This window comes from Ceratocystis lukuohia, assembly GCF_044167205.1.
Source record: "Ceratocystis lukuohia strain C4212 chromosome Unknown Supercontig9_pilon, whole genome shotgun sequence".
NCBI classification, from domain to species: Eukaryota; Fungi; Ascomycota; class Sordariomycetes; order Microascales; family Ceratocystidaceae; genus Ceratocystis; species Ceratocystis lukuohia.
This window is the reverse complement of record NW_027263528.1, coordinates 1367484-1388249: the sequence shown is the minus strand read 5'-3', so window position 1 is coordinate 1388249 and position 20766 is coordinate 1367484. Positions and strand designations below refer to the sequence as shown.

Here is a 20766-nt window from a genome sequence, read left to right as displayed (position 1 = left end):
CTACATAGCTTTGCCTTGTTAAACCTAAGCATACAATATTCCAAGTTTCAGTTTTTCCATCTGCCAACTACATATACCTCTGGCTACCTTTTCTCTTCTTTTTTTGAGCAACATCTCTTATTCCAATCCACCTCCGTCTCGTCACTATACTGTCATGTGGCTTCTAAAGTTTGCCCAGCTGCTGTTTACAGCTGTCTTACTGTCTACCCAAGTCATTGCAGGTGATAGACAAGTCACTCGTGCCCGCGAACTTGGTCTTTATATACCTCAGGACACCCAGTATGGCTGGAAAGAAGTGAAAGAGACTGAAGGCTTTGTCGCTTCAGTCTTTGTTTCTAAATCTTTGAAATATATTGAAGTCCAATCAATGGAAAACCCAACAAACGATTTCAAGTCCTATGAAGCTTTACTGAGTATTTGGGAACATCAAACCAAGCTCACTATAGGAAGTCTTAACAAGATCAAGTATAATCAAGTTAATGGGCCTGACAAGATCATTATTAATACAGCCCTGGAAAAGTTGGGCTATAGCCTCTCTGGCAGGAAGTCGATTACTAGTGATAAGATCTCAAGAGACTCCTCAGATCACACTGAAGTCTGGAATCTTTTGAGTACCGCATCATTTGGCAAGGATGCTGTGGAAATATGCACCGAGTTCAAAGATATGAGCAACCGGTATATTCAGTCATTTGAGATTGGCAGAAATTGCGATTTTGATAAATGGGTCGAGATTACATTCGCAACAAAGTTTGCTTGTGAGCTTCAATACAACCATCGTTTTTTGCCCCTATTTTCTCTTCTAAAACGCCAACATCAAAGGACCATGGGTCACTGATATCTTCATACTGACCAGTGTGATCAAGGGCCAGGCAAGATAGCATCGTAGAGAGAGACAAGTGCATAGTAGCAAGGGAACAAAGTAAACGCCAGGTACCAAACAGGGTCGAAGATAAGCAGATGAAGAAGAGCTGGGGGATATAAATATATGAAAAACATAATAATGATGTACGAATATCCCGGGCATGTCCAGGATTTAAGACTCCTCCCCACCCTGCTAAGATCTAAAGTTCAGCGTTGGTGGTGTGGTGATGATGACCTGGTGGAGTGTTCAGGAAGCCTTGGTTGGCTAGACTACAATTAGGACACAAAAGCCTCCAGGTGCTAATGCCTATGTTGGTGCTAGAATTAGAAAGCAGTTGGAGCTTAAGATGTCTATTAGCACCCATGGCTGGGGTGTGTGAGATATCCCTATGCTTATTACATTGTCTATCTTATGGCGTTTACTCTTGTAGGGCGTTCCTACGTTTTAGCAAAAGAGAAATCTCGGCCTGCAGACTTGCCGCGAGACTAGGTGTTATCTGCCGCCGCTACCTTTAGCCTAGTGAAGTGCGGCAACACTAAAACCCTCCGTCTTACTATGTAGCGCGCTTGATATAAGTTTCCGCCTTCTTCTATACCCATGCGTAGGCCATGCTATTTGTTTTCCTAGTTGCTTTTCTAGCGCCCTTAGCGCATGCGCCAGAAAGCAGTACAGCGGTTAATCAGACTGTCAATGGATGGGGAATTATAAAACTTCCACCACGGTCCAACTATTCTACGCAAGGACCTAGGTTTGAAGGCCTTGGAGCGAGGGTTGTTGGCAGCTGTGGGTATTTAGCACCTGTTATCACCAAGCAGCTAGAAGCCTACAATATCACACAAACGCTATTCTTTTTCCTCCTTCCGACATGAAGGACTTGACCAGGTACTCGATGCAGATGGCATGCTTACCTCACCTATGGGATAAGGGGGCCAAGTGGTCCTTATCCTACATGTACACTCTATACGCATCACAGAGGATCTGGGGCCAAATGGTTCTGATCGTACATGAGTGTTTGACTTTGCTGGTTTCTTTTTTTTTCTTTACACACTTGTGTTCCTTTTTTCCACTGATGAACAACGACTCAAATTCCTTTTCACTGACCTTTACCTTTTTCTCTTGTTTTGGTTCACTTTACATGCAAGACAGCAGAAGGGCATCTCGACTTTTAAAGAATGCCCAGTGTTGGATAAATGCTGGATAAACTACATGGAGGACGGGTATTGTGGGGAATTTGCCTTCGGTCGGGTTAACCCTGGGTAAACCCGAGCCCGAATACTTCAGCTTAGTTGTCCATGACGGAAGAACTTGACACTTTAGAGAATGAATAGAAAACAAGCTTCACCATAACGATCAATCTGTATACCAGCACGGTTCCACGTGTGGTTGTACAGGATCACGAGTGACTTCTAAAGTGATAATATCTGAATTCAGTAGATTATTCCGACATAGAAGATAAAGAGGGGGCACCACCAGCAAAGGCTTTAGATAGTTTCTTCCTTTCTCCCTCATCTGACAATAAAGTCATCAATCAGCAAACTTAGTATCACCTACTAGTCCTGTAACACAGTGCTTCTAGGGATTCAGCATTGCAGTGTCTGTGGCAAGTCTGGTCATAATGCAAGAACATGTCAGCTAGTGGTTCAGACATCTGGGAAAGAGAATAGCAAGTATCTTGGGTTTATTAAATAATGTATTGTGTTGTTATTGGAATTTCTATCTCAAGTGTATAAAAAGAGGGCAATGCATGCTTGACTGCAGCACATCCTTGTGATGCACATTATTCTCTGTCTTTCTGTGCCCATGGCAATGATAAAAGAAGGCCACCAGGGGCAAGGATGCTCATTTCAATCATGCCTTAGTGTTTACACAATACTCTGGGAACATGGACATATCTTCCTCTGACAGTGACAAATCTTCCATTTACGAGTAATAAGCAATGGTCACCACTAAGGCTGTAAGCGCCGATGATGCCTCGTGGATTGAGATGGTGGTCATTGGTGCTAGGTGCCTCTTCAGCATCTGCAGTACTGTCAACAGTAGCAATGCTAGCAGCATTTTCACCACTCTGAACACTTCCAAGAGAAGCTGCCATTGCATTGATAGCAAAGACAAAGAGTAGGGTTATAAGCCAGTGTTGCATAGTTGCTGATTGGTAGTTGTTGTGTTATTGTTTATAAAGAGGAAACAAACTTTGAAGTTGAAGAATAGTAGTACAAAGGGGAGAATATGACAAAGAACCAGAGTGAAAAGAAAGTTTCAGGAAAGCTCTATTGGCAAAGGCAATGAATGAGAAGAGAAGAACTGAGGTAGGTGTGATGAATAAATGCAAAGAAGAAGTATTCGTTGTGAAGAAACGAGGTGCCTTTATAGATGTATATAGTAGTACTCTTCAGCAACAGAACAATTCCAACTACACCACTATCTTTACCTCAAGAAAGCTCAAGCCATGTTGATGGCAGAAATAAGACAACAGTGTATTGAATTTTAACTAACTACAGCATGAACCAAATGCAATTCTATAGCAGCTATATTAATCATAGTGCCAGAACTGACAATAGAACGAATACTTGCGGATATAGGCCTAGTCCGCCTGAACCGGAGTTAGACGTATGGAATCCAATGGGCTATTACACAGTCATTCAGATGCTTCGTTTTCTGTTGCAGCTTACATGACGACTTGGAGTTGATGTTGTAGGCGCATCACAATTATAAACCTATTAAATCCAATGGGCTATTGCTCAGTCATTCCAAACTTCTTTTTCTATAATTACACATTATATGATGACTTAGAGTTGATTCTCTAGGTCTATCACAACTATATCCATCGCACTGCTAGTGCTAGGGTAGATGCTGTGTTCCACACATGTCCCACTCCTTCAAAGCCAATACCCATGCTGTCTCCCATAAAGGTTGAAACCCTACCATGACGCCATGTGAATGTCAGTATATACAGGAATCAAAGCATGGGAAGGAGGATAGCTGAAACCTGAATAGATCAAGCAATCTGACATCTATTCTACAAATATTTGTCTCTGGCTCAGTTGTCAATGGGCTATACAAGCAGGTGCAGAGATAATCAAAGATTTCATATCAAGGGAGAAAGGGGACAAGCTATGCACATTGGAGTATTAAGGTTGCATAATGTGGCTATTTTGTAGGGCATTGCACTTGTATTTTGTCGAACTTGTTTAGCTCCCACTTCTAGGCTTAGTCTTGACACTTTGACCTATGCCAGCCCTATGTCTCCCCTCCCACTGACATGCAATACACAGATGGGCTAATCATTCATCCTTTTCTTCTCAACAAACACCGAGTAGAGTTAATTACATGAAGCAGGTGCTATGGTGCAATTGGCTGATATATTGCCACTGGGGTCTCCAAGGCACTGGCCAGCACTCAGCAATAAAGTATTGGAACATCCCCTCATAGTAGAGGCTTCTCCAGGCAGTTCCAGCTGCACACTGCATAGGTAGTAGGTGTTTCTATTCAATCTTAGCATGATGGTCATAGCAATGACTAGACATGATGACATCTATCATGATGAAAAGCAAGAAAAAGTATATAAAACTCACAAGGCACTCTCCACTGATCTGTGCTCATCTACAGCCACTTGCATACATTGAAGAGGCGTAGCATTATAGGCAGAGCCAACAGAATTTAGGCTAGCCGCATGTAAATCCGAAAGCATACTGCAGGGATCGGGGAAAACAGTGATAGATGGTGCACATGCATGCACATACGTTGCTGTCAGATTCGTTGCACACTAATAAGATGCTGGAGGCTTTTTGAAAGCTATGGCTGGCTACGCTTTTCGTCTCAAGCGTGTAATACAACCACAATCATAAACTGCTAGTTCTAAGCCAAACGCTGATGAAAGGTACAACGTGTGAAGATACTCTATCATGATGAAGGTATTCATTAGTGCCAGGGACACTCCAGCCAATCATTCTTTCCCGTTTCTATTTCCTCACTACATTGTGTATTTATAGAATGATAGAAGGAACATGACGTGCCTTGACAGCATGCTTGCCTGGCATATGACAATGGGCTTGAAGATCTTCACGTCCAACACAACATTTTTCTAGGCGCCTTTCGTTTGAGAGCCACTGCAAGTTCTTGGCTTATAGAAATTGCAACATGGCTCACATGTGATGTCAATGATAAGTGAATGCACCAAAAATCATCGAATCTCTCCTCTTCACATCTAATTGACAATTTGTTCACCAAAAACATGGTGAAATGAAAATAATGAGGCTAATATTGTTCCCACTCTTTGGACCCTTCACTCATGGAGACTATCTGATCTAGAAGAGCAGGCCATTGTCAAGTCCATTCTTAACCTAGATTCTTGAGGGTTTCCCCCACAACTACGTGGGGTTGAAGAAATGGCCAACTGACTGCTCGCTGACCACGACACGTCACCCGTCAGCAAGCACTGGGCTTCCATCTTTGTCACTGGAGACAAGCTCATGGCCCTGCAATGTCAAAGGTGCTAACATTCACCCAGGCCAGATCTAGGATCCTTTTGCTTATGTAGCTTAACTCCGGCCAAGTAGGATATGCACTAGGGGGAACTAGGCCCTTGTTGACTACTTGAACGTAGTAAGCTTGGTGTGTGTTTGCAAAATGTAAGCTGTAGAAATTGGTCCTTATTTTATTATTTTAAAGTAGATAAAAAGTTTTACTACTCCTCTTTTCCTAAATACTCCCCTTTTTAAGATAAGCACAAAGTCTTATCAGTTTACCCGAACTTCATCCAGAACTTGTTGGGAAGTTTGCTTCAAAAGTAATGTAGATTCTATACATGTTAATACCTGGCTTTTATCTCGTCAGTTGTGTTACAGGATTGAAGGGCTCATAGGCCGTCATAGTAGGAACTATCAAGGTTGCACCTTGTCCAGAGAAAAGGAGGTGAGACACCTTTCACAGCCCTGATGATCATAACCTCAGCTCCCAATATAAGTGTTACAGTTAGACTGCGCTGCTATGGTATACAAAGAACCTTTATTGATTGATGAGGAGGGAAAGCAGTCTCTCTAGAAGATTGTGCTGACCAACGCCAAAACACATGGAATGGCTCAAGAGAGTGCTGTGCTACTTGCGTGATACATCCAACTTTTCCATATGCTACAAAGTGCATCAAGGGGAGATGGATATTGTCAGATATAGTGACACAGACTATGCAAATGCAAAAGACCACAGGTCAGTCAGCAGGATAGTGTTCATTGGACTTGGAGGGGCTATAAGCTGGAGCTCCAAGAAACAAGCAACTGTGGCAACATCAACTATAGAAGCTGAGTACCATGTGTGAAAGAGGGTATACACTTATGATGTATACTAAACAAAATCATTGGGATCTTTGAGACCAAAATGAAAGAATGCCAAAGTTTATACTTGAAAAACGAAACCTTGGTTTTCAGAGACAATCAAGCAGCCATTAAGATAGCTAAATCATTAGGAGTTAAGAAGGGTACCAAACACATTGACACACAGTACCATGCTGTCAAACAGTGGGTGAAAAAATGTTTAGTAAAAATCGGATTTGTCCCAGTAGCATGGCAGCAGATGGCTTAACAAAACCACTGGGACCACAAAAGATGCCTGAATTTAGGGCAATGGCCGCAGAAACCCACTTATCCGGAACTCCGGGAGAGTGGGGGGGATGTTAAAAAGCAGACTTCCAAACGAGCTCCATATGAAGTTTAGGTAAACCAATGAGACTATGTGCTTATCTAAATAAGGGGTAGTATGTATGAAAAGAGGAGTAGCCAAGTTTGAACTTGAACTTGAATATATTTAATGTCTATGGGAATCACAGAGATCAAATGATGCCAGACTGGTTACTGGACAGAAATTAACCCTCTGCAAGGTTCACTATAGAGTTTTGATGAGTGAAGCACAATTGCTCCCAAGTTGCCTTGTTGCTTGTTTCCACTCTACTGTGGTTAAAGTACAATAGGTGTCAGAACAATCTACTGAATTCAGATATTATCACTTTAGAAGTCACTCGTGATCCTGTACAACCGCACGTGAAACTGTGCTAGTATACAGATTGATTGTTATGGTGAAGCTTGCTTTCTATTCATTCTCTAAGGTGTTAAGTTCTTCCATTATGGACAACTAAGCTGAAGTATTCAGGCTTGGGTTTACCCAGGGTTAACCCGACCGAAGGCAAATTCCCCACAATACCCATCCTCCATGTAGTTTATCCAACATTTATCCAACAATAGGCAAAAAAAAAAAAAGAAAAAGAAAACAAAGAAAGGAAGGAAAGAATGAAAACAAACCAAACACCAATCATCAAACAAAGAAACAAATGAGTAGCCAAGCTTTTCATGAACTTTACATAAAAAAATAAGGACCAATTTCTACTGTTGGGAAAACATCCATGAGTGCCCTGGAGAAGGTTCAGGAAAAATAGATAAGACAAGGTTCTTATCTGTGGAAAGGAGACAAGGATCAATAGAGAGTGGGGTAAACTAACTTTTTACATAAGTATGTCATGTGATATGGATTTATCACATGGATTCTCATCACCTAGGTGTCAAATGTCAACAGTAACCTCTTTGCTACTTGTTATGGATTGTCTTTTGTTAAACTTGATTGTATTAAGGGAAGAGTTTTCTCTCACGAGCCACATCGTGCTATACATATCTACATAGTGTATTTACCCGATGTTGACCCGGATAGTGGCGGAATATCCACAACACTACTCATGTCTATTGCTAACACTATGCAACATTAATGCTCTTCTTCAACAGTTAAATATTGTTCTTTCAGCACGACTTTTGCTTTAAAAACGAAATAATCAGCCCTACAAAATGGAAAATTTAGATTTGATGAATATAGAAGCATTGGAGGCTGCACTTGTGGAAGCAAAGGCTCTTATCGATGAAAAAGACTCAAAGCTTGTGGAAGCAAAGGCTCATGCCGATGCTGAAACGACGCGTGCCGATGCCGAAAAGAAGCGTGCCGATGCCGCCACAGCTAAGCAGTCCCTCCACGCACACATTTACCACCTCTACGCGCACTGCTTTCAAACTCTCAGAGTACGCCAAAAAGGCCCGGAAACCACTGCCGCAAGCTCAACATGTGTTCTTGGTCGCACCTGTCCTAGGAAGCTGCTGCCATGGAACGAGTTTCCAGAGCTTCACCAGCAAAAGTTCACTGATCTTTCTAATGCCTTTGGTGATGAGCTATTGCTTCCGCCACTTTCACATGCCTCTGCGGTGCAAGGGATGGCTCAAAAAGTGTCACATGCCAGTGAAATTGAATCTTCACTGTTCTGTTCCTTGGTTATTGAATTTCCTGTCGCCACAATCGCCAGTACCTGGCTTGAGATCATTTCAGAAGAAGCGGAGGGAGTTGAATTCTGCCCAAACACAGCATATATCAAGAAGATTTGCGAACAGGTCCATGAGTACAACATGCAGGGCTCAGATGATGAGAACTCACCAGACGAATTTTTGGATCTTTCCAGTATTAGAGCTGATATTCCAGAGCCAGTGACTGTTGTATCAAAAGTGAATAAATCCCTAAATGTGAAAAACCTTCTAGTTATCAAACACAAGCCTGCACACGTATTCACCCCAGATTTACTCTGTTCTGTGTTGAAGGATATTGTTGATTCAGGGAGCAGAATATTTACTGAATCAATAGATCCTGGAGCAAGCTCACCAGCATCTGGCAAGATTGAGAACCTGAAAAACCAAGAGCACCCGCCTAGATCCCAACTGGTGGCAAATGCTTTAGTACAGACGTACCATTATATGGTTACTCTTGGCCTTTCGTATGGCTATCTCTCAACTGGTCAAGCTACCATTTTGCTTCACATCAACTACAAAGAGCCATCAGAGCTTTATTTTCATCTGTGTGTTCATCAAAAAGATGTCAGTGATATCCCATGTCATGGCCTAGACGATTCACCAGCTCAGGACAGTGAGATATCTTCAGCACTAGAGAATGGTATCAAAAACACCCCATACGCTATGGTTATGACAATGATTCAGCTGGCTTTTAATTCTACAAATCTTTCAGTACAACAAATTGCAAGTATGCAGAATAGACTTCCTCAATTCCATGGGTCTAAAAAGCCACCATCTGATCCATCGTCTGGTTCTGGCAAAGGGAATGAAAGTGGAAATACTGGTTCGTCTTCACTACGAAACCCATATCCACAATTCCCACCACCTGATGGCAGGTCATCAAGCCAACATGAGCATGACCCTTCCAAGAAGAAGCAGGCACTACATGTCGATTCATATGACAATTCCAGCACATGTCGACTTCCTCGACCTGAGTACTGCTCACAGCAATGTCTCTTAGGTCTGGCCAATGGAGGTTATCTTGACCAATCATGTCCAAATGTCGATCTTCACTGCAAGGAGCCTAGTTTTGAGTCCTCTTCTGCCTCTGTCCATAAGAAGCACCAAATTTCACTGTCCCAGCTTGTTGATATTGTCAAGGCCCAGCTCGACACCAACCTGGACTCTGATTGTGAAGTACAACCCAATAAGTCTGGTCTACTTGGGATTCTTGTGAAGCTCACAGCTCATCCATATGGCTACACGTTTGTTGGCAAAGGCATGTTGAACCTTGCCTTACCATTCATCCGGCATGAATTGAAGGTGTATGATCAACTAAGACCTGTACAAGGTGAAGTTGTTCCAGTCTGTCTTGGCCATGTGTCAATGCAACAGACACTCAATTATGGGTTCCAGCCTATTAGGCAAATGCTCTTGCTATCATATGCAGGTGAACCAGTCATGGAAATGGACTATGGTGTTGTTAACAATCTCGAATCCAGGCTTCTGGCGCTTGGAGTTGTTCACGGTGATGTGTGTGAGGCGAATGTGACACATGATGCTCAGTCTGGGCGCACTATGTTGATTGATTTTCATCGATCCCAGATTATCAAATGTCCCCCTGACTCTTGGTGTATTGGATACTATGAAGATGCAGCTGTTCAAAAGACCAATAGTGGAAATGCTTGGGACAATGGTAGACCTGCGAAGAGAGTTCACTTGGAAACTTGACATGTTGTACACTGATGAACCAGGGTCTATTAATGCAGTTGTCATGTTCATGTTATTGATCAGGGTGCAATACTTTTACTCACTCAACTGTGTTTCCACCTGGCTTCACTGTATGGCCTGTATGTCAGCATCATTAGTCTATGAACACATTTACTCCTTAATGAAGAAATAAGTCACTCTCTCTGCGTTTTTGGCATCTTCTCTCTTGCTTTTCTCTTGCTTTTCTTACAACAACTTTGAATGACAACCTACCAGCACTCTTCCATATCTCCATATCTCGAGGAGATCAAAACTGCCATCAAGCTTGCCTCCTAACTCTTCACATTGAACTTGTCGTATAGGCTTCATTGCCTCGCCTATGTCAACCCCATATTGATCAGTTACTGTTGCGTGGCACACTGTACATAACATCTATTCTACAGCCTCTGTGTAATGGCCACTAAAGCTAAAAGCATTCACAAGTCACAGGTCCCCATCCCATGGCTCCACCTATGACTTACACTTCACTTCAGCCATCCCCACAACTGCATGCATCCAGTGCTTTTAGGTTCGGCCCGTCTATGCCATCACGAACCTGCCAGCTATTACATTTATTGCCTGTTGCGGTAAGTATGGGTATTTTAGGGCTGTGCACCATTGAGAAGGATGAACATGACCAAGTTATCCCTGCAATACTTCCCTCATTAGACAGGTTCTCTCCCCCTCCCCTGTGCATCTCTACATGACAGCTACTGCCATCACCAAATAGCCTACTCCCTGCATGGACTGTTAGGCCTGAGGCTGTAATGGAGGCAAGATAAGCCCCACATAATTCCCTCACAAGACAATCCCATTAACAGTCTTACTCATTTGAGCAGCCCAGTTTCTTCCTTTTCCTGATCAATAGAGGATGTTTGATGATATCCAAATAGACTCAACAGTGCCTTGTATGACTGGATGATTACAATGCCAACATGCTAAACCTTGTCAGACCTGACTGAGTTCTTTGAACCTGGATTTCTCAATGAATTGGGCAAGTAGAGAGACACAAGTTGTGAAAGAACAACCCTGCGCCCCTTGGTAAGCCAGGGGAAGCCTGCCATCCGCACCCATCTTGACAATTGGAATCACTTTCGAGATTATTTAATAGGGCACTGACAGGCTTGCCAAAGGTATCGATTGTCACGGTTTAGATAGGTCTAATCAAAACGTATTAATATCTCTCAAGACCAACAATGCCCCTTATAATATAGGGGGCCTTCGCAGAAAAGCTCACCATATGCATTTTTACCCACTAGCTCAATGATGGTCACATTCACTACTCGGTCACCTTCAAGCCTGCCACTCATCAATTCATTTGCTACAAGCTGTTCCAGTCGGCTTATTGTGTAGGTTTTACCTGAGCCAGTCTGGCCATAAGCAAACAGTGTGCCAATACTGCCATTCCATGCCCATGGTAATAGCGACTGCACAACTTCGTTGTATACTCGATCAGTGGAAGCATCAGGGCCAAATGTGTGGTCGACACGAAAATCACTAGACTGTTAACTCTCACATGGGTAAAATATTAGCAAGTCAGCTGGGTGTGGTGGAGAAGAAGAGACTGGAGGTAGGTATGATTGTACCTGGAGCTGTGCCAATCCCTTAACTGGTCTTCGAAGCTCATGGACATCAAGCACACCAGGCATTCCAGGCCTTGGAAAGACACCCCGGGGGAGACAAGAGGCTAGTTCTGCTGGAAGTAATGGTCGAAGCTGTGCTGCCACTATCATATCTGGGTTTAGGCCTGTAAGCTCTGAAAAGGAAGTGGTCCTAGATAGTGCAGGAGGTTTGAATCTCTGAACTAGTGTAAGAAAGCACTCGATATTACTGAGCAAGCCTTGGTCCATTGCAGCAGGCATCTGGTATGGGTTGAAGGAAAAGGGTGAATCGGGTTTGTAAAAGTCATGTAAGTTATCTATGTTTTGCTTATTAGAATAGCAAGGCAGGAGCCATTATATCTTGGCAGTTCTTCAATGTCTCTCTGACAACTTCGATCTGTTGAGTAAAAAAAGAAATGCTAAAGTTTATCCATCATTATGTTCAGATTCTATCTCCTCTTTCTTACTCTGGCCTTGCCATATCCCCCTTGTTTATCTGATACAAGTTTACCCAAGACTTATCCAAGCCACCTTAATAATGCCTACTTATCAAAGTGAGTCGAAGAAAAGCCCCCCCAGTCTCCTTAAGAGGCATGATAAGCATACGCCGCATTTCTTTTCTGCCTTCCAGATAGTGGCTGTATTCTCGTGCAGGTCAAGAATAAAGCCTACCATGCATTTGCAGACGACGCAAAGACTTCTGCATACATTCACACAAAACGTGCAATCAAGGCACTAGGCTTCAGTGACCAAATGCCTGTCATCAGGTTGATAATGTGTCTGCAGGGTCAAACGCATGGCTGCGAAGTTACATCCGACTCTAGGGATGCTAAAAAGAATTTTGCGGTCATCCTGTCAGTTGGGCTAGACGCAGAACAATATCCAATGTTTCAGGGGCCACCAGAAAAGCCCCAAACACTCATCAAGCAGCAAGTCTTGTGTCATTTACAGTCAATGGTATCTGAGGTCGATACATATGAGTCTGATAGGGACAAGAATGCCCACAAGCTTCTTCTATTCGAGACAGAGTTTATGCCCTGATTGCAGCCAGAGAAGGAGGACTGGAGGTTGGTTTCGGTTAGTATTTTTCAGTTTAAGTGTGCATGATGGAAGAACTTAACACTTTAGTGAAAGAATAGAGAAAACAAGCTTCACCATTTCCATCAATCTGTATACCAGCACGGTTCCACGTGCGGTTGTACAGGATCACGAGTGGCTTCCCAAGTGATAAAAACTGAATTCAGTAGATTGTTCCGACATGACCTGTATGACGTGTATGGCCTGTATATAAGCTGTTACAGGTGAGGCGCACTGCTATGATACATATAGAATCTTTATTGATTGATGGGGAGGGAAAGAAGTCTATCTAGAAGGTCATGCTGGTGAGCAGGGTGAAATACTTTCACTCACCCCTCGTGTTTCCGCCCATCATCACCGCCTTCCATATTCAGTACTAAACTGCAATAGGGCTCTCTGGGGACTGGGGGGCCCTCTGTGATGGGCCAGATCGAGAAGATGACGCTAAGGCGCGCTATAATTGACTGTAAAGAGGACACTATCACCTTCCAACAGAGCAAGACCACAATCCATGGGCGCATCAGCAACAAGTCAGCAAAACCCGAGTTCATCCGATGTATGAGAACCTTTGAAAGATTACTGTCATGGTTTAGTGTACAGTTGTTCGTGTAGATAGGTTCAGAGATAATCAAAGATTCAACATTGAGGAGGAAAGGAAACAACTATCTAAGCTACTCAAATGATTGAGGGGTTTTTATCATACTATAGTAAGGGGGCTGGGTTGTGTGACACGTCTTGTGGGATATGTCTTGTGGGATGTCTCATGGGGTTTGTCACCTGTCACCTCACAGGCTCAGCCTTAACACCTCTCTTGTTTTCAATGATTTAGATTTGATGGCCATCGTCAAGCATGAATGACAGGCCAATGTCCACTAATTCGTGGGTTGAGGCTTAATTTATGCTCACAAGACAGCACAGATTAATGGCTGGTGGCTCCTAGGCTACAGCTGCTTAGTCTATCCTCTCTTTTCGTCAGCTAGCAAGACACGCATCGCCAGACATTGGCCGTCTTTGTCAAACTTGATGGCACTTTTATGGTGTGGGACTTGTGGGCATAATAAATACCTCTACTTTGCCTCAAGTATGGGCTGGCTCTCTGTAGAGTAGCACACCACTATCTCCCTCTCTTTCTCTCTTTCTATCTCATTCTTCATAGCAACACTACCCCCTGGCTTTCGTGTTCATCCAAATCTTTGGTTTAGTCGCTGAGATGAGGATTTCTTCTCTCGCATCTTTGTGCCTGTCAATTCCAGGCCTGAAGAACTGTATATCTGTCTCTACTAACGATGTTCAGTCAACTCAGGCTCCTGGAATTGACACACTTCCTGGATTTATAGACCCCTCTGATCCCTACTACTTAGAATATCATGACTATCAGGTGAAGTATCACTATACTGGGTATGTCACAGTATTCTCTAATTGGCTTGATCAGTCCATGGGACAAAGAGCATTCTGTATGCACATTGGTGGAGAGTATAAGGTCGCAACTCTCTATGACAACAACCTGCACCATGAAAAGTCTGACGATAGAAGCCTGGAACTCCCTCAAGTATTTCAATCTCTGTGCCTTCAGCAGAACGTCAAATTCCAAGATATAGAGTGGGTCGTCATGGATGTTGACGAGATTTCTACAACCTGAATGCTTAAAGACTATCGCCAACGCCACTTGCTTAACCCCAAGAATGAGATCAAGGTCATTCCTAGCAATAATGACTAGGCTCTTTTCACTGAGACCCGCTACTACAAGGATGCCATTAGAATGGTTCCCGATTCTACAATCGACAGAGTGCTTGTCAAACGACAGGATCGTGAGGTGTGCAATGGCGAGTTTCCTGTAGTGATTGCTGAGGTCATTATGTTTTCTCACAAGAAGCTGCCCAAGAAAAAGAAGGTTACTACAGACCTTTTTGATGCACATGCTGCTGAACTTGCCTCAGAAGAGGTGGTGGATGCAGCGATGAAGGCAGCAAATGAGACTGTGAGGATTGATATGATGGAGCTTTTAGAGACTACCCCAGATGCCTTTTCAAAGATGTGAGGGCTGAGCCTATGAAGGGGGATCGACAAACCCCCACTTATAGAAGCAGCCTCACTCACTCAAGTCTCAAGTCATCTAGATAGTTTCTTTTCCTTTCTCCCTCAACGTTGAATCTCTGTTTATATCTGAACCAATTTATATGAACATCTGTGAACTGAACTGTGACAGAAGACTATATTGGGGAAGGGGCTGATCTGGAGAATGCTTCTAGGTCATCTGAACTGACTACAATAAACATGTTGTATTCCAAGCCATGACAGTAACTACATATTTATAGCATTTCTGTAATCCTCAAACAACATCTTCCCAAGTTCATAGTAGCTACTCTTAAGTGACAAACTGTACTAACTACCGTGGCTTGGGCTTGTGCTGTAGAAACATTTCCCAAGGTAATTTCAGTTCCAAGTCACAGCGAACCACCTTGTTGGTGATTAATTTTACCAAGTTACCAGTAACTAACCACATAGACTTTACTACTGTAGACCCTTGAAGCACAGATGAGGTAGGAGACTTCTTTGTGCTGTGGAGAATATGCCTCTAGTCATATCAATACTAGGTGAACCATATTTTGCGATTGCGTTCTCCAAAAGTGTGAGCCAACCATGAATAACAGTGGGATCTTGACATTTGGAGTCATGTGTATGATTAAACTGTGTCTTGAGGTCTGGCTGTCGCTTGACAAAGTTGGAAGCCCAGCGCTTGCCAACGCATGACGTGCTGCAGTCAGCGAGCAGTCAGTTGGCCATTTCTTCAACACCACGTAGTTGTAGGGGAAACCATTGTGAATCCAAGTCAAGAATGAACTTGACAATGACTTACTCTTTTAGATCAGATAGTCTACGTGAGTTGGGGATGGTATTGCATTGACATTGAATTCCATTCTGTCAGCGATGAAGGGCATGATAATCCACCTGGTATAATCTTGTGGCAGGTCAGAGACTTAATTCCATGTTAGTTTGAACAGCCTGAAGAGTGAGAACAATATTAGCCTCATTTTTTGGTTGTGCCATGTTTTTTGGTGGACAAATAGTCGATTAAATGTGAAGAGGAGAGATTGGAGGATTTTTGGTGCATTGGCTTATCATTGACGTTAGCTAATAAAATAACGTACATGTCACCCAAGCGCCGCAGTCAACCAAGCGCTGCACTTTTCCCTCCTACACCTAAATTTTCATTTGATCAATTGATTCTCAACAACCTGAGATGTCAGCTACTACTATTGAAGCTGGAACCCTTCAGGCCCTTCAGGCCCTTCAAAATAACCCAAATCTAAGTATCCGACGAGCCGCAATGACCTATAAAATTGATGAGCGTCGACTACTTCACCGCCAGCAAGGCATCCAATCTCAAAGCGATATCTTCTATAAATCGCGTCAATTATCTGATCTCGAGGAACAGATTCTTAAGAACTTTTTTCTCGACCTAGATTCGTGAGGATTCCCCCCCCCCCCCCCCCCAGCTTCATGGTGTTCAAGAAATGGCTGATCAATTGCTTGCTGACTGCGATGCGCCATCCGTTGGCAAGCGCTGGGCTTCAAAGTTTGTCAAGCGACACCCAGACCTAAAGACATGTTTTTTTTCGAAATTACGACTATCAGAGAGCTAAATGTGAATATACAACCATTATCCGTGATTGGTTTCAGCTTGTGGTGAACATGATTGCAAAGTGTGGCATCTGATCAGATGATATCTATAACTTTGATGAGACTGGTTTCCCTATGGGCATGACTGCAAACAGAATAGTTGTCATGGGCTCACAAAGGCGTTCAAAGCTCCAGAGTGAATTCTTGAAGCCCTAAAGTCTCTTGGGAAGGGCACAAAGGCAGTTATGCATCAGGTTGCTGCTGAGAACAAAGACCTTCAGGAGGCAAATGAGATACTTGACCGGCGCCAGCGGGCAAAAAGAGCTAGACTACAGAATAGAGGGGTCAAGACAGTACAAGAAGGAAGGGAAGCAATTGATCAGATGGATATTGATGCGCAGGTAGTGGCTGAATCATCGCGGAGTAGTGGTCAAAGGAGGTCAGCACGACCGGGTATTCAGCGCTGTGGTGTCTGCAGCCAGCCTGGCCATAATTCAAGGTCTTGTCAAGTAGTGATTGAGACATCTGGGGAAGAGTATAACTAGTGAGTAATTTTAATTGATTAAATGGGTTGTGGTGTTTTTATCGCGATTTTTATAAGAGAGATTAAGAAAAGTGCAGCGCTCGGTTGACTGCGGCGCTCGGGTGACATGTACGTTAGTCACAACCTACAGGATAAGCATGCGCACCAAAAATCGAACAACTTTACTTTCTTCTATTTGATCAATCAATTCTCAGCCATTAAATATGTGACGAATAATGAGGGTAATATAATTCTTGCTCTTCAAGCCCTTCAAAATGACTGAAAATTAAGTCTCCGACAGGCTGCAAAGACATACAAAGTGTGCTATTATAAGTTACGTCGCCGGCACCATGGTATTCAATCTCGGCATGACTGGATCCCCAAATCACGAAAACTCTCTGATCTAGAAGAGGAGACTATTGTACAGTTCATTATTGACCTGGATTCGCGAGGATTTCCTCTGTGACTTCGTGGTGTTGACGAAATGGCTAATAAACTCCTCGCTGACTGCAACGCGTCACCTGTAGGTAAGCGCTGGGCTTCCAACTTCGTCAAGCGACAACCAGACCTCAAGACGCGATTTAATCATAGATACAACTATCAAAGAGCCAAATGCGAAGATCCTACTATTATTCCCGGTTGGTTCAGGCTCGTGGAGGACACAATCGCCAAGTATGGCATTACCCTTGTGGATATTTACAACACTCAGTTGACTTTGAGAAATACTGCAAGGAAAACAACATTATCACACTTTGTCTGCCATCTCATTCATCTCATATACTCTAGCCTATTGACATTGGCTGCTTTGGACCTCTCAAGAAGGCATATGGTCAAGAAATCGAGCATCTGATCAGGTGTTCGATAACCCACGTTTCCAAGACTAACTTCTTTGCAGCATTTTATGCTGCCCACCAAGCCACTATAACAGAAAGAAATATCAAGGGGGGATTTAGAGGAGCTAGACTTATTCCTTTAGATCCTGAAAGTGTCATTTCTAAGCTTGATGTGTGGCTACAGACCCCAACACCAGTCGAGGAGGAGGCCAGCCTTCCCGACCCATGGGTTCCCAAGACACCAAAGACAGTACTTGAGGCCACTTCTCAATCTGAATACCTTGAAAGATGAATCAGGCAGCATCAAAGTAGCTCTCCAGCATCTACTCTTGAGGTGCTCAAGTCATTTTCCAAGGGAACAACAGCAATAATGCATCAAATGACATTATTGAAGTCTGAGAACCAGATGCTTCGACAGTCAAACGAGACCCTTAGCAAGCGATGCAGAGCAAAAAAGGGAGGCTACAGAATACAGGAACAATGACTGTAGATGATGGTAGGCAGGCAATTGATCAAAAGGACATTAACACACAGATAGAGGGGGAATTATCGAGAAGTGGTGGTCGAGGAAGGTCGGGGCTAGTGAGTGAAAGGCACTGTAGGACATGTGGCAGAACTGGTCATAATGCAAGAACATGTCAGATAGTTTCTACAATGTCTGCAGAAGAACATAGCACTTAGATTTAATTGGTTAGATGCTTTGTTGTGTTTTTATGCCACTTTCTGTCTTGAGTGTTGTCAGTAACCTAAGTCACAGTTACCAAGATTGTTGACCCTGATCCAGTTCACCCTTACGTCAGGGTTAGCGTCAAGACATCAAGGGTCTTCATCCAAGGCCCAAGTGCTCGACCCAGAACATGGTAGCAATGGATATATAAACCGGCCGAGATCCATCCCTAGGACTAGACTTAGATAGACATAGACAACATCAATAATCACTCATCCTCCTTCTTTCTCTTCTTCACAGGACATTCAGTATGTCCTCCTAATATCTACTGTTAAGTGTTGGTTTTTTTGGTGCGCATGCTTATCATGTACGTTATTCCTTTTTCTAAAGTGTCAACATCAATGATAAGCAAATGCACCAACTATGTTGAACACACCAAAAATCTTCCAACCTCTCATCTTCACATCTAATCAACTATTTGTCCACCAAAAAACATGGAGCAACCAAAAAATGAGGCTAATATTGTTCTCACTCTTTGGGCCCTTCAAACTAACCCAGAATTAGGTCTCCGACCTGCTGCTAGATTATACCAGGTGGATTATCATGCCCTTCATCACCAACAGAATGGAATTCAATGTCGATGCAATACCATCCCCAACTCACGCAGACTATCCGATCTAGAAGAGCAGGTCATTGTCAAGTTCATTCATGACTTGGATTTGCAAGGGTACCCCCTGCAACTACGTGGTGTTGAAGAAATGGCCAACCAACTGCTCACCGAACACGACGCGTCACCCGTCGGCAAGCACTGGGCTTCCAACTTTGTCAAGCGACAGCCAGACCTCAAGGCGCGTTTTAGTCGTAGATACGACTACAAGAGGGCCAAATGCGAAGATCCAGCTATTATTCGCAGTTGGTTCACCCTTGTGGAGAACACAATTGCAAAATACAGTGTCAGCCTCACTGATGTCTACAACTTTGATGGGACTGGCTTTATGATGGATGTCATTGCAAGTGGAATTGTCATAACAGGTACAGAAAGGCGTGGAAAGGCTAAATCATTGCAGCATGGAAACCAGGAATGGGTCACAGTTCTTCAGGCGATTACTGCTGAAGGCTGGGTAGTCGCACTATTCATCGTGGTTGCAGGTCAATGTCACCTCTCCAGCTAGTACAGAGAAAGTAACCTGCCAGGGGATTGGGCTATTGCCACGACTCATAATGGGTGCACTGACAATGATACAGGTCTGAAGTGGCTCAAGCACTTCAATCACTATGCAAGAGCCTGATAAAACAGTCGCTATCAGCTTCTTATCGTCGATGGGCATGAAAGCCACTACTCAGTCGATTTTGAGAAATATTGTAAAGACAACCACATCATCACACTTTGTATGCCAGCTCAATCTGAATATCTTGAAAAGCGAGTGAGAAAGCATCAAAGCAGCCCCCCAACATCACTTATCCAGGCACTTAAGTCATTTTCAAAAGGAATGAACACAACAATGTGCCACAACACCTTGTTGAAGGCCAAGGTCCGGATCCTTCAAGAGGCAAATGAGACCCTTAGCAGGCTTCATAGAGCAAAAAGAACTAAGCTATGGAATAGAGTGGAGATGACTATAGATGAGGGAAGAAGTGAGATTGATCAGAAAGACGTTGATGCGCAGGTGATGGCGGAATTATCCCGAAGTGGTGGTCCATCAGGGAAGGTCAGGACTAGTGAGGGCAAGGCAGTGTGGAACTTGTGGTAAGGCTGGTCATAATTCAAGAACTCGTCAAAAAGCTGCTACAGTGTCTACAGAAGAGCATAACACTTAGTTTCAATTGATTAGATGTTTTGTTGTGTTTTTATGGTCTGTTTTGTCTTGAGGGTCGATATTTTTGGTGCGTTCGCATGGTTGGTGCATTCGCTTATCATTGACGTTAGATGTTTTGGTGTGTTTTTATGGTCTGTTTTGTCTTGAGGGTCGATATTTTTGGTGCATTCACTTATCATTGACGTTATATGTTTTGTTGTGTTTTTACACTCTGTTTTGTCTTGAGGGTCAATATTTTTGGTGCGTTCACATGGTTGATGCATTCGCTTGCCATTGACGATGAGTTCTTCTATTATGCACAACTAAGCTGGAGTATTCAGGCTTGGGTTTACCCAGGGTTAATCCGACTAAAGGCAGATTCCCCACAATACTTATCCTCCATGTAGTTCATCCAACACAAGCGGATTAAAAGATCTTGAACTTGAACTTGAATATATTTAACGTCTATGGGATTAAAATATCAGAAGGTCTATTTACATTTTGTTACAGCTGTGAATTCATATGCAAAGGATAAAGAGCTAGGCCTCAGAAAGAAAGCAGAGGCAAGATACAAGGAGCCTTATTGACAAGAACTTTAGAGAGCTTCTTACTTTCCTCTCATCTGACAATAGAGTCCTCATAATCAGTATAACTGTACCATGGACTGGGAACTTCTGCTTACCTTCATCTCCAGACCCTCACGTACCAACTGGATAGTGTAAAACTGCAACAA

The 20766-nt window shown here is 43.2% G+C and overlaps 3 protein-coding genes across 3 annotated transcripts; all 3 read left to right on the top strand.

The window, feature by feature from the left end:
• Positions 1–7683: 7683 nt before the first annotated feature.
• HOO65_090336 (uncharacterized protein) lies at positions 7684–9897 on the top strand (the record flags this gene model as incomplete). Its single annotated transcript, XM_071001689.1, has 1 exon — positions 7684–9897. One exon carries the CDS (start codon positions 7684–7686, stop codon positions 9895–9897), a length of 2214 nt encoding a protein of 737 aa, XP_070856222.1.
• Positions 9898–14352: 4455 nt separating this feature from the next.
• On the top strand, positions 14353–14631 carry HOO65_090335 (uncharacterized protein; the record flags this gene model as incomplete). The annotated part of the gene is made up of 1 exon (XM_071001688.1): positions 14353–14631. One exon carries the CDS (start codon positions 14353–14355, stop codon positions 14629–14631), a length of 279 nt encoding a protein of 92 aa, XP_070856221.1.
• A 4100-nt stretch (positions 14632–18731) lies between these two features.
• HOO65_090334 (uncharacterized protein) lies at positions 18732–19409 on the top strand (the record flags this gene model as incomplete). Its single annotated transcript, XM_071001687.1, has 1 exon — positions 18732–19409. One exon carries the CDS (start codon positions 18732–18734, stop codon positions 19407–19409), a length of 678 nt encoding a protein of 225 aa, XP_070856220.1.
• Positions 19410–20766: the final 1357 nt, after the last annotated feature.